General features: G+C 39.6%; 1 protein-coding gene and 2 long non-coding RNA genes across 12 annotated transcripts; 1 reads left to right on the forward strand and 2 right to left on the reverse strand.

Moving 5' to 3' along the window:
- The first annotated feature begins 4,564 nt into the window (after nt 1-4,564).
- LOC135346605 (uncharacterized) lies at nt 4,565-8,509 on the forward strand. 9 transcript variants are annotated; one of them, XM_064544318.1, is made up of 14 exons: nt 4,592-5,284; nt 5,354-5,459; nt 5,519-5,742; nt 5,881-5,927; nt 5,984-6,065; nt 6,126-6,296; nt 6,418-6,554; nt 6,640-6,743; nt 6,807-6,892; nt 6,952-7,132; nt 7,242-7,331; nt 7,392-7,469; nt 7,523-7,612; nt 7,935-8,509. In XM_064544318.1, exons 1-14 carry the CDS (start codon nt 4,721-4,723, stop codon nt 8,483-8,485), a joined length of 2,511 nt encoding a protein of 836 aa, XP_064400388.1. In that variant the 5' UTR covers nt 4,592-4,720; the 3' UTR covers nt 8,486-8,509. The 9 variants fall into 9 exon arrangements, 6 of the variants coding, with proteins under 6 accessions (XP_064400766.1, XP_064400617.1, XP_064400458.1 ...); XM_064544388.1 differs by lacking the exon at nt 7,523-7,612 and having other exon boundaries at nt 4,585-5,284; XM_064544469.1 differs by lacking the exon at nt 7,242-7,331 and having other exon boundaries at nt 4,585-5,284.
- Nucleotides 8,510-8,742: 233 nt separating this feature from the next.
- LOC135348570 (uncharacterized) lies at nt 8,743-9,959 on the reverse strand. Its single transcript, XR_010398784.1, has 2 exons — nt 9,632-9,959; nt 8,743-9,518 (listed from the first exon to the last, which is right to left on the reverse strand). It is a non-coding gene; the product is annotated as an uncharacterized LOC135348570 (long non-coding RNA).
- A 112-nt stretch (nt 9,960-10,071) lies between these two features.
- Nucleotides 10,072-12,470, reverse strand: LOC135348690 (uncharacterized). Of its 2 annotated transcripts, none has more exons than XR_010398811.1 (3): nt 12,204-12,470; nt 10,317-10,455; nt 10,072-10,215 (listed from the first exon to the last, which is right to left on the reverse strand). It is a non-coding gene; the product is annotated as an uncharacterized LOC135348690 (long non-coding RNA). The 2 variants fall into 2 exon arrangements; XR_010398809.1 differs by having other exon boundaries at nt 12,098-12,257.
- Between the last annotated feature and the right edge of the window lie 2,218 nt (nt 12,471-14,688).

Consider the following 14,688-nt stretch of genomic DNA (forward strand, 5'->3'; position numbering starts at 1 on the left):
ACGTTCCCGTGAGTGGGTTCAATTCACTAGCAATAGTTTTACGTTCCCGTGAGTGGGTTCAATTCACTAGCAATAGTTTTGCGTTCCCGTGAGTGGGTTCAATTCACTAGCAATAGTTTTACGTTCCCGTGAGTGGGTTCAATTCACTAGCAATAGTTTTAAGTTGCCGTGAGTGGGTTCAATTCACTAGCAATAGTTTTAAGTTGCCGTGAGTGCATGGGTTCACTCACTAGCAATAGTTTTACGTTCCCGTGAGTGGGTTCAATTCACTAGCAATAGTTTTACGTTCCCGTGAGTGCATGGATTCAATTCACTAGCAATAGTGTTACGTTCCCGTGAGTGGGTTCAATTCACTAGCAATAGTTTTGCGTTCCCGTGGGTGGGTTCAATTCACTAGCAATAGTTTTGCGTTCCCGTGAGTGGGTTCAATTCACTAGCAATAGTTTTACTTTCCCTTGAGTGGGTTCAATTCACTAGCAATAGTTTTACTTTCCCTTGAGTGGGTTCAATTCACTAGCAATAGTTTTACGTTCCCGTGAGTGGGTTCAATTCACTAGCAATAGTTTTACTTTCCCTTGAGTGGGTTCAATTCACTAGCAATAGTTTTAAGTTGCCGTGAGTGCATGGGTTCACTTCACTAGCAATAGTTTTACGTTCCCGTGAGTGGGTTCAATTCACTAGCAATAGTTTTACGTTCCCTTGAGTGGGTTCAATTCACTAGCAATAGTTTTGCGTTCCCTGAGTGGGTTCAATTCACTAGCAATAGTTTTGCGTTCCCGTGAGTGGGTTCAATTCACTAGCAATAGTTTTACTTTCCTGTGAGTGGGTTCAATTCACTAGCAATAGTTTTACGTTCCCTTGAGTGGGTTCAATTCACTAGCAATAGTTTTGCGTTCCCTGAGTGGGTTCAATTCACTAGCAATAGTTTTGCGTTCCCGTGAGTGGGTTCAATTCACTAGCAATAGTTTTACGTTCCCGTGTGTGGGTTCAATTCACTAGCAATAATTTTAAGTTGCCGTGAGTGGGTTCAATTCACTAGCAATAGTTTTAAGTTGCCGTGAGTGCATGGGTTCACTTCACTAGCAATAGTTTTACGTTCCCGTGAGTGGGTTCAATTCACTAGCAATAGTTTTACGTTCCCGTGAGTGGGTTCAATTCACTAGCAATAGTTTTGCGTTCCCGTGAGTGGGTTCAATTCACTAGCAATAGTTTTACGTTCCCGTGAGTGGGTTCAATTCACTAGCAATAATTTTACGTTCCCGTGAGTGCATGGGTTCAATTCACTAGCAATAGTTTTACGTTCCCGTGAGTGGGTTCAATTCACTAGCAATAGTTTTACTTTCCTGTGAGTGGGTTCAATTCACTAGCAATAGTTTTGCGTTCTTGTGAGTGGGTTCAATTCACTAGCAATAGTTTTGCGTTCCCGTGAGTGGGTTCAATTCACTAGCAATAGTTTTACGTTCCCGTGAGTGGGTTCAATTCACTAGCAATAGTTTTAAGTTGCCGTGAGTGGGTTCAATTCACTAGCAATAGTTTTAAGTTGCCCTGAGTGCATGGGTTCACTTCACTAGCAATAGTTTTACGTTCCCGTGAGTGGGTTCAATTCACTAGCAATAGTTTTACGTTCCCTTGAGTGGGTTCAATTCACTAGCAATAGTTTTACGTTCCCGTGAGTGGGTTCAATTCACTAGCAATAGTTTTGCGTTCCCGTGAGTGGGTTCAATTCACTAGCAATAGTTTTACGTTCCCGTAAGTGGGTTCAATTCACTAGCAATAATTTTACGTTCCCGTGAGTGCATGGGTTCAATTCACTAGCAATAGTTTTACGTTCCCGTGTTTGGGTTCAATTCACTAGCAATAGTTTTGCGTTCCCGTGAGTGGGTTCAATTCACTGACAATAGTTTTGCGTTCCCGTGAGTGGGTTCAATTCACTAGCAATAGTTTTGCGTTCCCGTGGGTGGGTTCAATTCACTAGCAATAGTTTTGCGTTCCCGTGAGTGGGTTCAATTCACTAGCAATAGTTTTACGTTCCCGTGAGTGGGTTCAATTCACTAGCAATAGTTTTACGTTCCCGTGAGTGGGTTCAATTCACTAGCAATAGTTTTGCGTTCCCGTGAGTGGGTTCAATTAACTAGCAATAGTTTTACGTTCCCATGAGTGGGTTCAATTAACTAGCAATAGTTTTACGTTCCCATGAGTGGGTTCAATTCACTAGCAATAGTTTTACTTTCTTGTGAGTGGGTTCAATTCACTAGCAATAGTTTACGTTCCCGTGAGTGGGTTCAATTCACTAGCAATAGTTTTACTTTCTTGTGAGTGGGTTCAATTCACTAGCAATAGTTTACGTTCCCGTGAGTGGGTTCAATTCACTAGCAATAGTTTTGCGTTCTTGTGAGTGGGTTCAATTCACTAGCAATAGTTTTGCGTTCCCGTGAGTGGGTTCAATTCACTAGCAATAGTTTTACGTTCCCGTGAGTGGGTTCAATTCACTAGCAATAGTTTTAAGTTGCCGTGAGTGGGTTCAATTCACTAGCAATAGTTTTACGTTCCCGTGAGTGGGTTCAATTCACTAGCAATAGTTTTACGTTCCCGTGAGTGGGTTCAATTGACTAGCAATAATTTTACGTTCCCGTGAGTGCATGGGTTCAATTCACTAGCAATAGTTTTACGTTCCCGTGAGTGGGTTCAATTCACTAGCAATAGTTTTACGTTCCCGTGAGTGGGTTCAATTCACTAGCAATAGTTTTGCGTTCCCGTGAGTGGGTTCAATTCACTGACAATAGTTTGTGCTTTTTGCGCTGTACTCCCCTTGCATGTGTGACTGTGTTTTGTAGTTTGTGCTTTTTGCGCTGTACTCCCCCCTTGCATGTGTGACTGTGTTTTGTAGTTTGTGCTTTTTCCACTGTACTCCCCCCTTGCATGTGTGACTGTTTTTTGTAGTTTGTGCTTTTTGCGCTGTGCTCCTCCCTTGGAGGTGTGACTGTGTTTTGTAGTTTGTGCTTTTTGCGCTGTACTCCCCACACTCACACACACACACTCACAGTGAAGGAGCCTCCATCACAACGCCAGCGATATTTCCATAGTCATGATGAGGTACGCTAAGGGGTGTGGTCTCAGCTTGTGTGTGGGTGTGTGTGTAACTGTACATTATGCTGCATGTGAAATTGTCATGTACTATAATTATATAAATACGACCACTTTCCCTCATCCCCCATTTCTCTGTAGACACGCTGTTTCTTATAATCATGGACACTGATGGGATAAGTTGAAGATAATTATTGTCAAGAAAGTAAACACAAGCCCGGCCCGTTACCAAGGAAACATGACAACATTGATCATCATTGAAAATTTTTAGCCTATGCAGTCATAAAAATTAATATTGTTGAATTTTTTAATCTCTACTGCTAAAAATTAATTATGACCAAGAGTGCATGCGCTCTTGTTATGACATAATAATAATTATTACAATAAAAGTGGTAAAGATCATTAACTATATAAGTAAGTAAGAATTATGTGTATTTTATAAACCTTACAGTCCTCATGAGAACCCGTGTCCTCTCACGAGATCTGATCTACTAGCCACACCCTTAACCACTAGGCCACACCCATTCTTCACCAATCTGTGTATTATCAGGAGCTCATAAATAAGTTTAATTTTGATGACAGCTCTCTTCTGATGCTACACAGTTACAATACATTTATCATTGATAACATAGCTGGCATGTGCAATTGTGTGGACAGACATTGACTCAACAAAGCATTCACATCAGGTATAATTATGGTGGATAGAGTGCTAGTAGACACCACACAAACACTTATAATTGATAAAGAACAAATTAAAAAATAAATGCCATCAGTCACAGTTTATAATGGCTAGAGGATATTGTCAGGTTAGAGTCACTTGCAGTCTTCCCTTGAGGTCCTCAGCAATGTCAGCTCTATATACTGATAACGGGAGACTCTAGAGCTGTCAACAAGTCCTCCAGTTGTGGACCACCTTGCAACCACTCTACGAGCATGTGTGTGAAACACTTGGTGACACTGTTGGGTCTTCTGATCTGGCATTCTCCTCAGCTATCACCTGCAGTGTACATTGTTATTATAATAGCATCATTCTGCACTATCCAAGTTCTACGGTATATCGGCTGAAATTATGAATCATGTCAAGTTAATTGTTGAAAGGAACTTGATTCAGTGGCCAACCAATTGCAACTAACATCCAATACAGCCACACACACAACTAAAGAAACAAAACTACTAACAGGGTTTCATACAGAGGGTACAGATACAGAGATTGATAGAGGTGGACTTTGGCATATCAGTGATGATATACCTACATGCTGTTTTTGATAATAGAAGAGTGTATCAGAAAACACATGACCATAGCAACCGCAAGTACGGTACAAGGAGGTAAAACGCTTACTGATACCCTGCTTAAGAATGAAGATGTCCTATTCCAGTGGTGTATTCTTGGTGTTGAAACGAATGATGTAGACTTAAGTTTATTGAGGAAGATCATATCACATGGTTAGCACTGGATAATAGTAGTCTTAAGGTCAGCATGTAAGCTGCAAAGCATGCAGTAGTGACTATTGACTATAGTCTATACCGAGTTTAATCTAAAGTAGCGAGCTCTTTTATCTATGGGTGCACTGAGCTAGCTATAGCTCCGCAGAATCAGGTAGATCTAGATCTATATTCTATAGCTAGCTGGCCGGCCATGAGCAAGAGAAGGATAAGTGTGAAGCCTAAGTCTCAATCTATCTCCTACTTTGAAGTATCTCCTTCAAAACGTCGTGCTGTGCATAAAAAATCTCTCTCTTTGTCTGCTGTGCCAGAATCCTCTTCTGTTAATTCTTCCAGCAGTACTAGGTTCCTCTCCAGTGATAAAAATGAAGCTGAAGAAGTAGATGTACATGGAGCGAGCAGGCCTACTGATGTTATCAGTGGCGACTCTCCAGATGTATTAATCAGTAGTGAGTGGCATGATCATGATCCAGAGAGCTCGGGGCAGGATGACACCACTTTTCCAGACACAGTGAGCTCAAGTGCTTATGAGAAGCGACAGCAGAAGGCTGCTGACAACTGGGCTGAAGTGCGTGTCCAGTTGCTACGTGCCAGTGTAGAAACCGGAATTCCTTCCCCTTGTTCTGTGTGTGCCGAGTGTGAAGAACCCGCTGTTGCAATTTGCCGGGATTGTGGACCACAGGCATACTACTGTGCCAACCATGTGGACTCAGTACACTCTCTGACAAATATTTTTCATCGACCTTTTCTCTGGAAAGTATGCACTAATCAAACATACTGCTGTACATTTTTGTGATTATTAAATGCATGCGATCTGATTTTACAGAATGGAATGCTTCACCCATACTATTTCAAGCAGTCGAGAACCTTTCCAGCACTTCACTGTTGCTGTACAACTTACATAAAAGAAGTTGTTTGTCTTGACCCTAAAGGTATTTGTTTAACTACACTGATATAGCCTGTGTCTAAGAATCCAATGACTTAATTACAGGTTGTTTCCAGCATTGTGTGTGCGTAACCTTCTGCAAGTGTGAGCCTGAGGCTGTTACTCTTGTGCGGCATAACATGTGGCCAGCGACACCAGCAACTCCCACCCTAGCATTTCATCAGGATCTGCTACTATGGATGGAGTCACTTTTGCTGGAAGGGTGTATTGGTGTCGATGCTTTTTGTCGTTCTCTTGAATACAAAATTGGAAGAGATATCAGCAAACAAGTATGTGAATTTGATGTCGGTTATACTTATACATTAATTGTTGCGCACTGATGAGGTGTACATGTTGCATGCGTCAGCAATCGCTTGAGGTACACACTTTTAATTGTCAGTTATTTTAATCTGTTTATTCTTCTATAGCTCCGGAAGATCTATCCTGTCATGATTGATGCGTTTGAAGAATATAGGTAGGGTATATTAATTGTGAAAGAACATAATACGACATATTCACATTAACATTCAGGTTCAACAGATATCAACTCGACTGTCTTCTATTTTTGTCTCCTGACTTGAACACTACAGCTATCTGCCCTGCCTGTCCTCAGGTTTGTGGTTTTGTTATAGCAATTAGACTCTGGCAGCCTATACTTACCTTTTACGTGCAGAGCAATGGAACTCAAATTATATCCATGGATGGTGTATTTGGACTATGTCGGAAAAAGTCTGCTGGTGTTAGTGTTCGACCACCACTCTTCTCTGGTGTATTCTTTGAGGAACAGCAAGCAGTAGATGAGTTTGTTGCTGATTATGATACATTTGGCCAGATAATCGACAAGGTAAGGTTTTAGCGTTATACTTAATTGGTCAAGTGTGAAAACCTGTGCTATACAATTTGGATGTAATCGTTTAAATAGACTTTTAGCACATTTCACTCAGTTAATTTTATCCTGGCATTAGGGGTGTCATGAGTTCCTCGCTGGAGACACTTTGCGCTCCAAATCAAGGTACGCAGCTCTAGATGAAACTGCCGTGTTTGGAAGCATCTGTCGTCATGAGTTTCCCCAAAGATTTCTGAATATGAAGCATGGAGAAAGGTATGTACGTAACATTAAGGTTTTCAAAAAGAGCATACATGGTGCATTGTTAAAAATTAAGGTATTCTGTATCTTAATTATCTAGACTAGCATATCCTGTGTACCTGCTAAAGAAGGCACACCAAAACAAGGGTGACAAGTGTCTGTTGTTACTGTATGATATTGCCTGCTTACTCGAAACTCATCTGAAGTTGTGTCTCAATAGTCAGATCTAATCTTAATTAGTACGCACTTATATTTGATTACTTCTCCAGAATCGTGGACATCTTGACATGTTAGAAAAGACAACATTAGGAGTGCCAATTTTTCATGTCTATGGGCATTGTGCATTCTGTCAGGTAAGAAGAAAGATGCCAAAGCTGTGTGTTAATAACTTACTGTTGTATTATACATGTAGCTGACATATTCACCTAGAGTCCTAACTGGATGCGGACTTACTGATGGTGAAGCTATGGAGAGACTGTGGTCATATCTAAGAAGATTTGCTAAATCCACCAAAGAAATGCGACCATCTCATCGCATTGATGTCCTTACCTCAGCTCTATTACATTATGCATCAAGAGTACGTCTTAATCTAGGTTTGTTTTTTGTTAGGGCTACCTTAATATTAGCTCTCAGCACTAGTTGGTATGCACCTATGTATGCTTTGCATAAAGGGAAAAAAAGTGCTAATTCTTGTATACGTAGGGGCATCGTTAGTCAAAAGGCTGAAGAACGCCCAAAACACTCAACATAGTGCAACAGAGGACTTATCAAAGCTAATCAATGAGTCAAATGGTTAGACGTAGTCAAGAATAAAGTTTGTGAATTTTGTGCACTTTTATATTGCACCTTCAGGTACACTGACGGAGTCATCAGCTGAACAATTGCAGAAACAACAACACGGGCTGTTCGCAAGGAGTCAAACTGATCTGAGTGAGCATTAATTATCAGATGATTGTATCAAAATCGTGATGAAACTTTGACAGGTTTCGGGCAACGTCACAAAACCTTTCAGAACATCCTTCATATTGCTCGCGAGCGTAGGTTTTTAATATCTACCAAAGCGAGATACGCTGGTAAGAATGTTAGTCAGCACAATCATGTAATTATATAAATAATAGTTAAGTAATAATTATGATTTAGAAGCCCAAAGAGCTGGTTGTATAGTATACCGAACGTAGTGAGGGTTCTACTAGCCCTAAGGGCTTCTAAATTATGTGGAAACTTCCTAAACAGCTAGTGTCTAAGCATTAATTTTATTTTTATTATAGCAACCATGATTCTCTAGCCAATCAGATTTTGATCTACATGATTTTCTAAGTTGGATAGAACACTACCTTTAGCCAATCAGATTGTAGTATGTATGCATGCTAACATGATCTATGTACTATGTTACAGATGGTCAATCGATTGCTGCACGCCTTGCAAAGAAGATATCATCAAGTACGAGTACGCTGAAACGAACAGTGAGCAGATTTAATGGTATGCGTCATGATCAATTTGAAGGAGTAGCATACCATCTGCCAGCCAATTTGAATTGGGAGACAGTTTCCAATTTGGAAGAATTGTCTACGTTGGAGGTCGCGTCGGCTGGAAATTGTACCATTCCCATTCATTTGTGGATAAAAGTTGTGAGAGCGTGTAATATGAAGGAAAGGGCAACGGAAGAAGTGAAGATGATAATGGAAGAAATTAATACTGTTGCCAACAACCTGAAATACGAGCATTCCGTAATAAGTCGTCATATACAGGATATCGCCACATCTGATAGTCTGTCTCTGTTTCAGAAAGGTTGCCTTAACCTTTTGCATCGAAGATTATTACTTTGCGAATCTTATTTAATTACGTTTTCCAGAACAGTTAACCAGTATCATACTGTAGAGCTACCTGATACGAGCTTATTAGGTCCAGATGGTTCATTTTTTTACAATTGTCAAATTAATTCATGAACATGATTACCCTTCCGTTACTGATATTATTTGTACAGACAGTAGTAGTGACGATGATTCTGACGTGGACAATTGAACACTTATCTTTTTTATGTACTTTAATTAATAATTTATTAATCACACTTATAGCTATAGGCAGTCATTATTTCTTAAACATCAATGCCTTTTATAAATTGAAGTCAAGGCTATTATAAGTCAACCGAACGCATGCATAATTATAAGTGACAACATTATATGAATATGAACTGCATAATAAATAGTTTTGACAATTATATATATAGTCCTAAACTCGGACATAAATTATTATCTATGTCATACATACAATTGTACATACATAATTATATACGTACGTACAAACAATAATAACGTAATCTTACTTACGTATACAGTACACAAGATAGAGAGAATATAGAATCGCGAATAAAATGGAAGGAAACCTTTACCATTCCTATTACAATTGTATATACAATAATTATAACAATTATCATAGTAGTTTTATAGTCAGCTGGTTATTTACGTTTGCGATTAGTTCTTGTATGAAGTGGGGAGACATCAGCTACGTTTGATATCATACTGCTCGGCCATTCCACGATGATCCCTGTGCTCAATTTATTTTCCCCCAAAGCATCTTCAAACCAAGCTTCAGCACCAACTTGTACAACATCCACAACGGAAAGCGTTTCACAATCTTTTTGGCAAGGACGACCATGAATGGTTTTATGTACACCAGGAAGCACTGTACCTGTTGCAACAATACTTCCATCTCTGCCTTTCATAAAAATCGTACTGACGGTATCAGTGTTAGAAATAGCTTGATTGGACAAGATTCCAGAAGGTGTTGCTTTGGTTGTAGTTTTAGTGGTTGATTTCTTCACAGTGGAAATAACAGCTTTGGATGTAGTAGATGAGGTGGTGTTGATTGGGTTTGCGTTTGTTGAGGTAACATTGAATGAGCTGGAATTTGTGTTGAGACTGGTTGTACTTGACGAGGCTGCAGTGGCTGGGGTAGCAAATTGTTTCTTGGACAAGTCATCTGTATAGTAATAATTAGAGAAACGAGGTGTACAGTTTGTCGTGCACACAAAGCAATCAGTTTTACGTAATCAAATAATGGTATCTACATTACATTTACTTATAAAGCCTTACCATACAGAAAGTAGGAGCTGAAGGATGACAGGATTGCAGGGTGAGATTGAAGAAATTTTTTCCCATCTGTGGTTCCCACACTTAAAACCTTTTTATCAACAACATCATTGTAGCCATCTCACAACCAAGTGATTGCAGCAGATTGGCCTGTATAAGTGCACAAGGTAAATATAGCCACATGTTAGGGTTTAGTGTGTTGTCTACATTATAGGCATTATATCATTTATAAGCCCGCCTCATAGTAAAAGTAATTATTTCCTTAGCTCACATAAATTGGACCTGTCGCAACATCATAATAATTATGTTCACAAAATTAATTTTAGGTGATAAAATATAATATTATATGTGCCGTCTACGTGCACATACAGTACTCACAACACCTACATCTCCCTGATGTCTCTTAGCAACCCGAACAATGAGCTACCTCTTTTTTTCCGGTGTTAGTTCCTCCTCATCCTCCTGCTCATTGCTACCCTCAATATCTTTTGCTACTACATTGTACTTTTCCTTATCAGCAGTGCTGATTTTTCTCCAAGCCTCTGCCATCAATTTTGATTTATCTGAGAGAGTCTTCCCTTTGAGATCTAATATAATCGTGCATTTGCTGAATAGTGAGTGAATGCACAACTTTTATATACGGCATGCATGTCATTAAAATAAACTATCCACCATAAAATCTACGTACCTTGTTGTTTGTGAAACTCTTTACTGAAGCCAGAGGCCTGCCTTAATTTCCTACGTGTGGACAGCTTTTTAGTTCTAGCACGAGGAACAGTGTCACAATGAGAGCTGGTGTGCCGTTTCTTGTGATTGTTTATCCAATACTGCATGTATGCATGTGCGTATTTAGTTTTGGTAGTGTGTATGTTGCTGTACGCACACACACACAGACACACATGTACACACGCATACACACACACGCACACATGTACACACACACACGTACACACGCGCGCACGCACGCACACACACACACACACACACACACACACACACACACACACACACACACACACACACACACACACACACACACACACACACACACACACACACACACACACACACACACACACACACACACACACACACACACACACACACACACACACACACACACACACACACACACACACACACACACACACACACACACACACACACACACACACACACTAATTAATGATCCCAGACTAAATAATTGGACAAAGCTAAAGCCATCTCATGTGTAACCAATACCGACTGCATGTACATGTTACAAATACAATTAAAGCCCATATAATACTAAGGCAGCGTGTATACACATAACCAATATTGACTGCAATCAATGCTACTACCAAGTAGTAGCTACATGTGTCAGGCTACAGCCTAAAAGTAACCAATGCTTGACTACAATCAATACTGCTAGTCTTTACAGCAGGTGATGTGTACAGGGTGAAACATTTGTACCTTAATTAGCTGCAAGGGCTGATAAACAGAAGAGGGCATGCAACTCACTATTAGTTTAATGCGAACAAAACTGCATTCAATTTATTTTATAGGTATCTGCACACGTACTTTACACAAAATCAGAAGTAGTTTGTACTTTTCCCGTAAATTCCACCGCCCATGCACTTACAGTTTTTGCTCGCAAGCTGTTGCATGCCCTCTTCTATTTATTAACCCTTGATAATAAACCATGTTGACTCTACGATCAATATACTGGTAATTTACTCAACTCTCACGCAAATGCTAGTAGAAAGGCAGAGGTAAAACGCAATTAACTGGTCACGTGACCAAAATTGCTGTCCAAAGCGCAATGCTTACTTGGCAATTTTTTGGACATAAGCAGACGGTAAGAGATGTAGAGAGTATTTGTATAGCTAGAAATTAATTGTATATAGGGGCTAGACGAAGTTTAATCACAAATGCATGTATTTGATGACAGCTTGTTAGTGACAATGTACATTTTTGACGTATAGGTATCAGATATGGACCGCATACCTAAAAAGAAGTCTAAGGCATCCAAAGCTACAAGCAAGCTCAAGACTCCTTAAAAAGTCGACATAACTGTTACAACTTATCCCGATCTTCAACCTTTCCTAAATATGATTGTGCTAATCCTATACACAATTACTTTCTAGCTATATAAATACTCTCTACATCTCTAAGTGACTGCTTATGTTCAAAAAAGATCCTAAAACAGTTTAGCAGAATGTGCATATATACCAAGAAAGCATTGCGCTTTCTGCAATTTTGGTCACGTGACGTCAGCCTACAAGGTAACTAACCAGTTGACTATGATCAATACTGTTACTAAGCAGCGTACATACAGACTAGCCGACTAACAATGTGCACACAGTGACTAGCCTGACTATATCATAATACTGACTATAGAGCATATCGCATATATAGCACGACCAGACTCAATTTTAGAGACTGCATGTATACATCATCCTGATACCAATGTTGACAGGTCAATCTCACGTTTATAGTATTTAATGTCAAGCCAGTCTCAGTAGCATGCAGCAGCTTGTCGAGCATTCAGAGTGTTCTGTCCACAACTGTGCATCCCTTCTTCAAATTTCCTCACAAGAAATTCTCTCTGGGATATTGTGATCACTGTTCGGGAAGTCATGATTCTACTGATCACTAGCACTGTACTACGTACGTACTCTCCACCTTGTACCAACCAGCTGTGTTGTCCAGTCCATGATCCAGTAGTACTAGTGCAGTGCAGTGCAAACCGTGTGCAGGTATATCTTGAGTTCACAGGTCAAGTGATCTGACTATAACCAGCCTTGACTACATGCAGTGCCAATGCTGACCATAAGACTACTATTAACCAGTGCTGACCCATGCGAATGGGGCCGGACGTGAGGTCGCGGCCTATAATCGGTTAACCACTAGGCCACACCCATTCTTCACCAATCTGTGTTTTATCAGGAGCTCAGTTTAATTTAGCCTCGATCCCAGGCCGAGTTTTCGCTTTTATAACGGTTAGGCAAAGTTGTTTGCCTAACCGTTATAAAAGCGAAAACTCGGCCTGGGATCGAGGCTAAGTTTAATTTTGATGACGGCTCTCTTCTGATGCTACACAGTTACAATACATTTATCATTGATAACATAGCTGGCATGTGCAATTGTGTGGACAGACATTGACTCAACAAAGCATTCACATCAGGTATAATTATGGTGGATAGAGTGCTAGTAGTCACCACACAAACACTTATAATTGATAAAGAACAAATTAATTAAAAAATAAATACCATCAGTCACAGTTTATAATGGCTAGAGAATATTGTCAGGTTAGAGTCACTTGCAATCTTCCCTTGAGGTCCTCAGCAATGTCAGCTCTACTGATAACGGGAGACTCTAGAGCTGTCAACAAGTCCTCCAGTTGTGGACCACCTTGCAACCACTCTACGAGCATGTGTGTGAAACACTTGGTGACACTGTTGGGTCTTCTGGCATTCTCCTCAGCTATCACCTGCAGTGTACATTGTTATTATAATGACATCATTCTGCACTATCCAAGTTCTACGGTTAGCGATGTCAGACCGATTTTCATTTTTGCTATTTCTAACTTTTATGTATTACTATCTCTTTTGAACACTCTAGGCAAACCAGAAAACTTTATTGCACTGGATTTGTTCAAGCGAATGCAGAGATACAGCTTTTTGAAGAACACTAGTCAGGGAAAAATTCATACAAAAATTTACCGCATTTTAATGTACTTGGGCGGGACTTATGAAATTTGTTGTTAATACCGGAAATGATCTTAAAGTATCATAATCTGCTGAACTGCTTGGTCTATTCTCTTTTAAAAAAGTATGAAATGGACACTCAGGACTCAGGAGTTAATATTGTAACCATTAATTTTGATATCTATTTTATGAAGTTTATAATGTTTCTGTAATGTATATCTTTATGATGTCCCTATAATAGTATGATGTCTCCTGCTTCAGAGAGTTCTTTTGGATTTAAAGTAACCATGCATGCTATCTTTTCAGTATAATTTATTGTATCATGTTTCAGAACTCTCATCAATGTCCACCTTACGCTTGTATATCTGTTTCTTGATCTTTATAAGCAACTTTTCTGTCAATTTCATTTGGTCTAAATAATTCATTTTTAGTGTGACGTAGATTTAAGGCCATACAACTATAAATCTATGATACAACTCTGTTGACAGCTTCTACAGTAGATTACTCTTGTCTTTTTTGTGTGCAAATTGAATCAGTTCTTGTAATTTAATAGATTACATTGTTGTCCCTGGAATTCTCTCCAATCTTTCTTGTTTCTTTTCAACAGAGGCTTTCAGATTGCTTCAATAATTACTTTCAGTAACTTCTAAGAAATAAATACATCTATTGGTACACTTGGCTTGATTTTACTGCATTTCTATTCTCAGCTCCACCCATCTATCCATGCAATATGTGATTCCGCAAGAAATAAAAGCTTATTGTAGCAACTTTTTGCATACTCTGGAGAGAGTTAGAGATGAAAGACATGCTCACTTGTGTTTTTGTTCATTTTCATGTTTGGTTGCCAAAATGATGATCACCTTTGAGAAAAAATCACACACAAAACAAGCATTAAATGCTAAAATCATAAAAAACTGTTATAAAAATCAAATTCTACGCTATTTTTTACCCCTGGGAACAGCTGTTGTTTGCTAGACTCTTCCAGGGCTTGCGGAAAGCCCTTCTTGGTCACTCACTTTCTGGTCCCGTTTTTGAATTACTGTACGAAAATACCCCCACGCACTACTTCTGGTCTGACATCTCTACTACGGTATTATCGGCGAATCATGTCAAGTTGTTGAAAGGAGTTCAGTTGCCAACCAATTGCAACTAACATGCAATATACAGCCACCCACACAACTAAAGAAACAAAACTACTAACAGGGTTTTCGGGATTTCCTACCCCCAGCCAAAATATCCCCCCCCCCTAAAATCTGAATAATTATTCATAATAAAAATGTATGCCTCGAGGCGTAGCCGCACGAGGGATACGGCAAAGCTGACTGTGTGTGTCTGTTCCAGCTGTAACTCCTCTACGGTTGTAATACGACG

The sequence above is a fragment of the Halichondria panicea genome, chromosome 1, assembly GCF_963675165.1.
Source record: "Halichondria panicea chromosome 1, odHalPani1.1, whole genome shotgun sequence".
Taxonomy (NCBI): Eukaryota; Metazoa; Porifera; class Demospongiae; order Suberitida; family Halichondriidae; genus Halichondria; species Halichondria panicea.

Excerpts from the sequence above, each read along its gene's own strand:
- LOC135346605 (XM_064544318.1), top strand. The coding sequence starts at position 4,721 with ATGAGCAAGAGAAGGATAAGTGTGAAGCCTAAGTCTCAATCTATCTCC. Across the intron at positions 6,893-6,951 it reads GGCATTGTGCATTCTGTCAG|CTGACATATTCACCTAGAGT; the intron begins GTAAGAAGAAAG and ends TTATACATGTAG. Across the intron at positions 7,332-7,391 it reads GCTAATCAATGAGTCAAATG|GTACACTGACGGAGTCATCA; the intron begins GTTAGACGTAGT and ends TTGCACCTTCAG.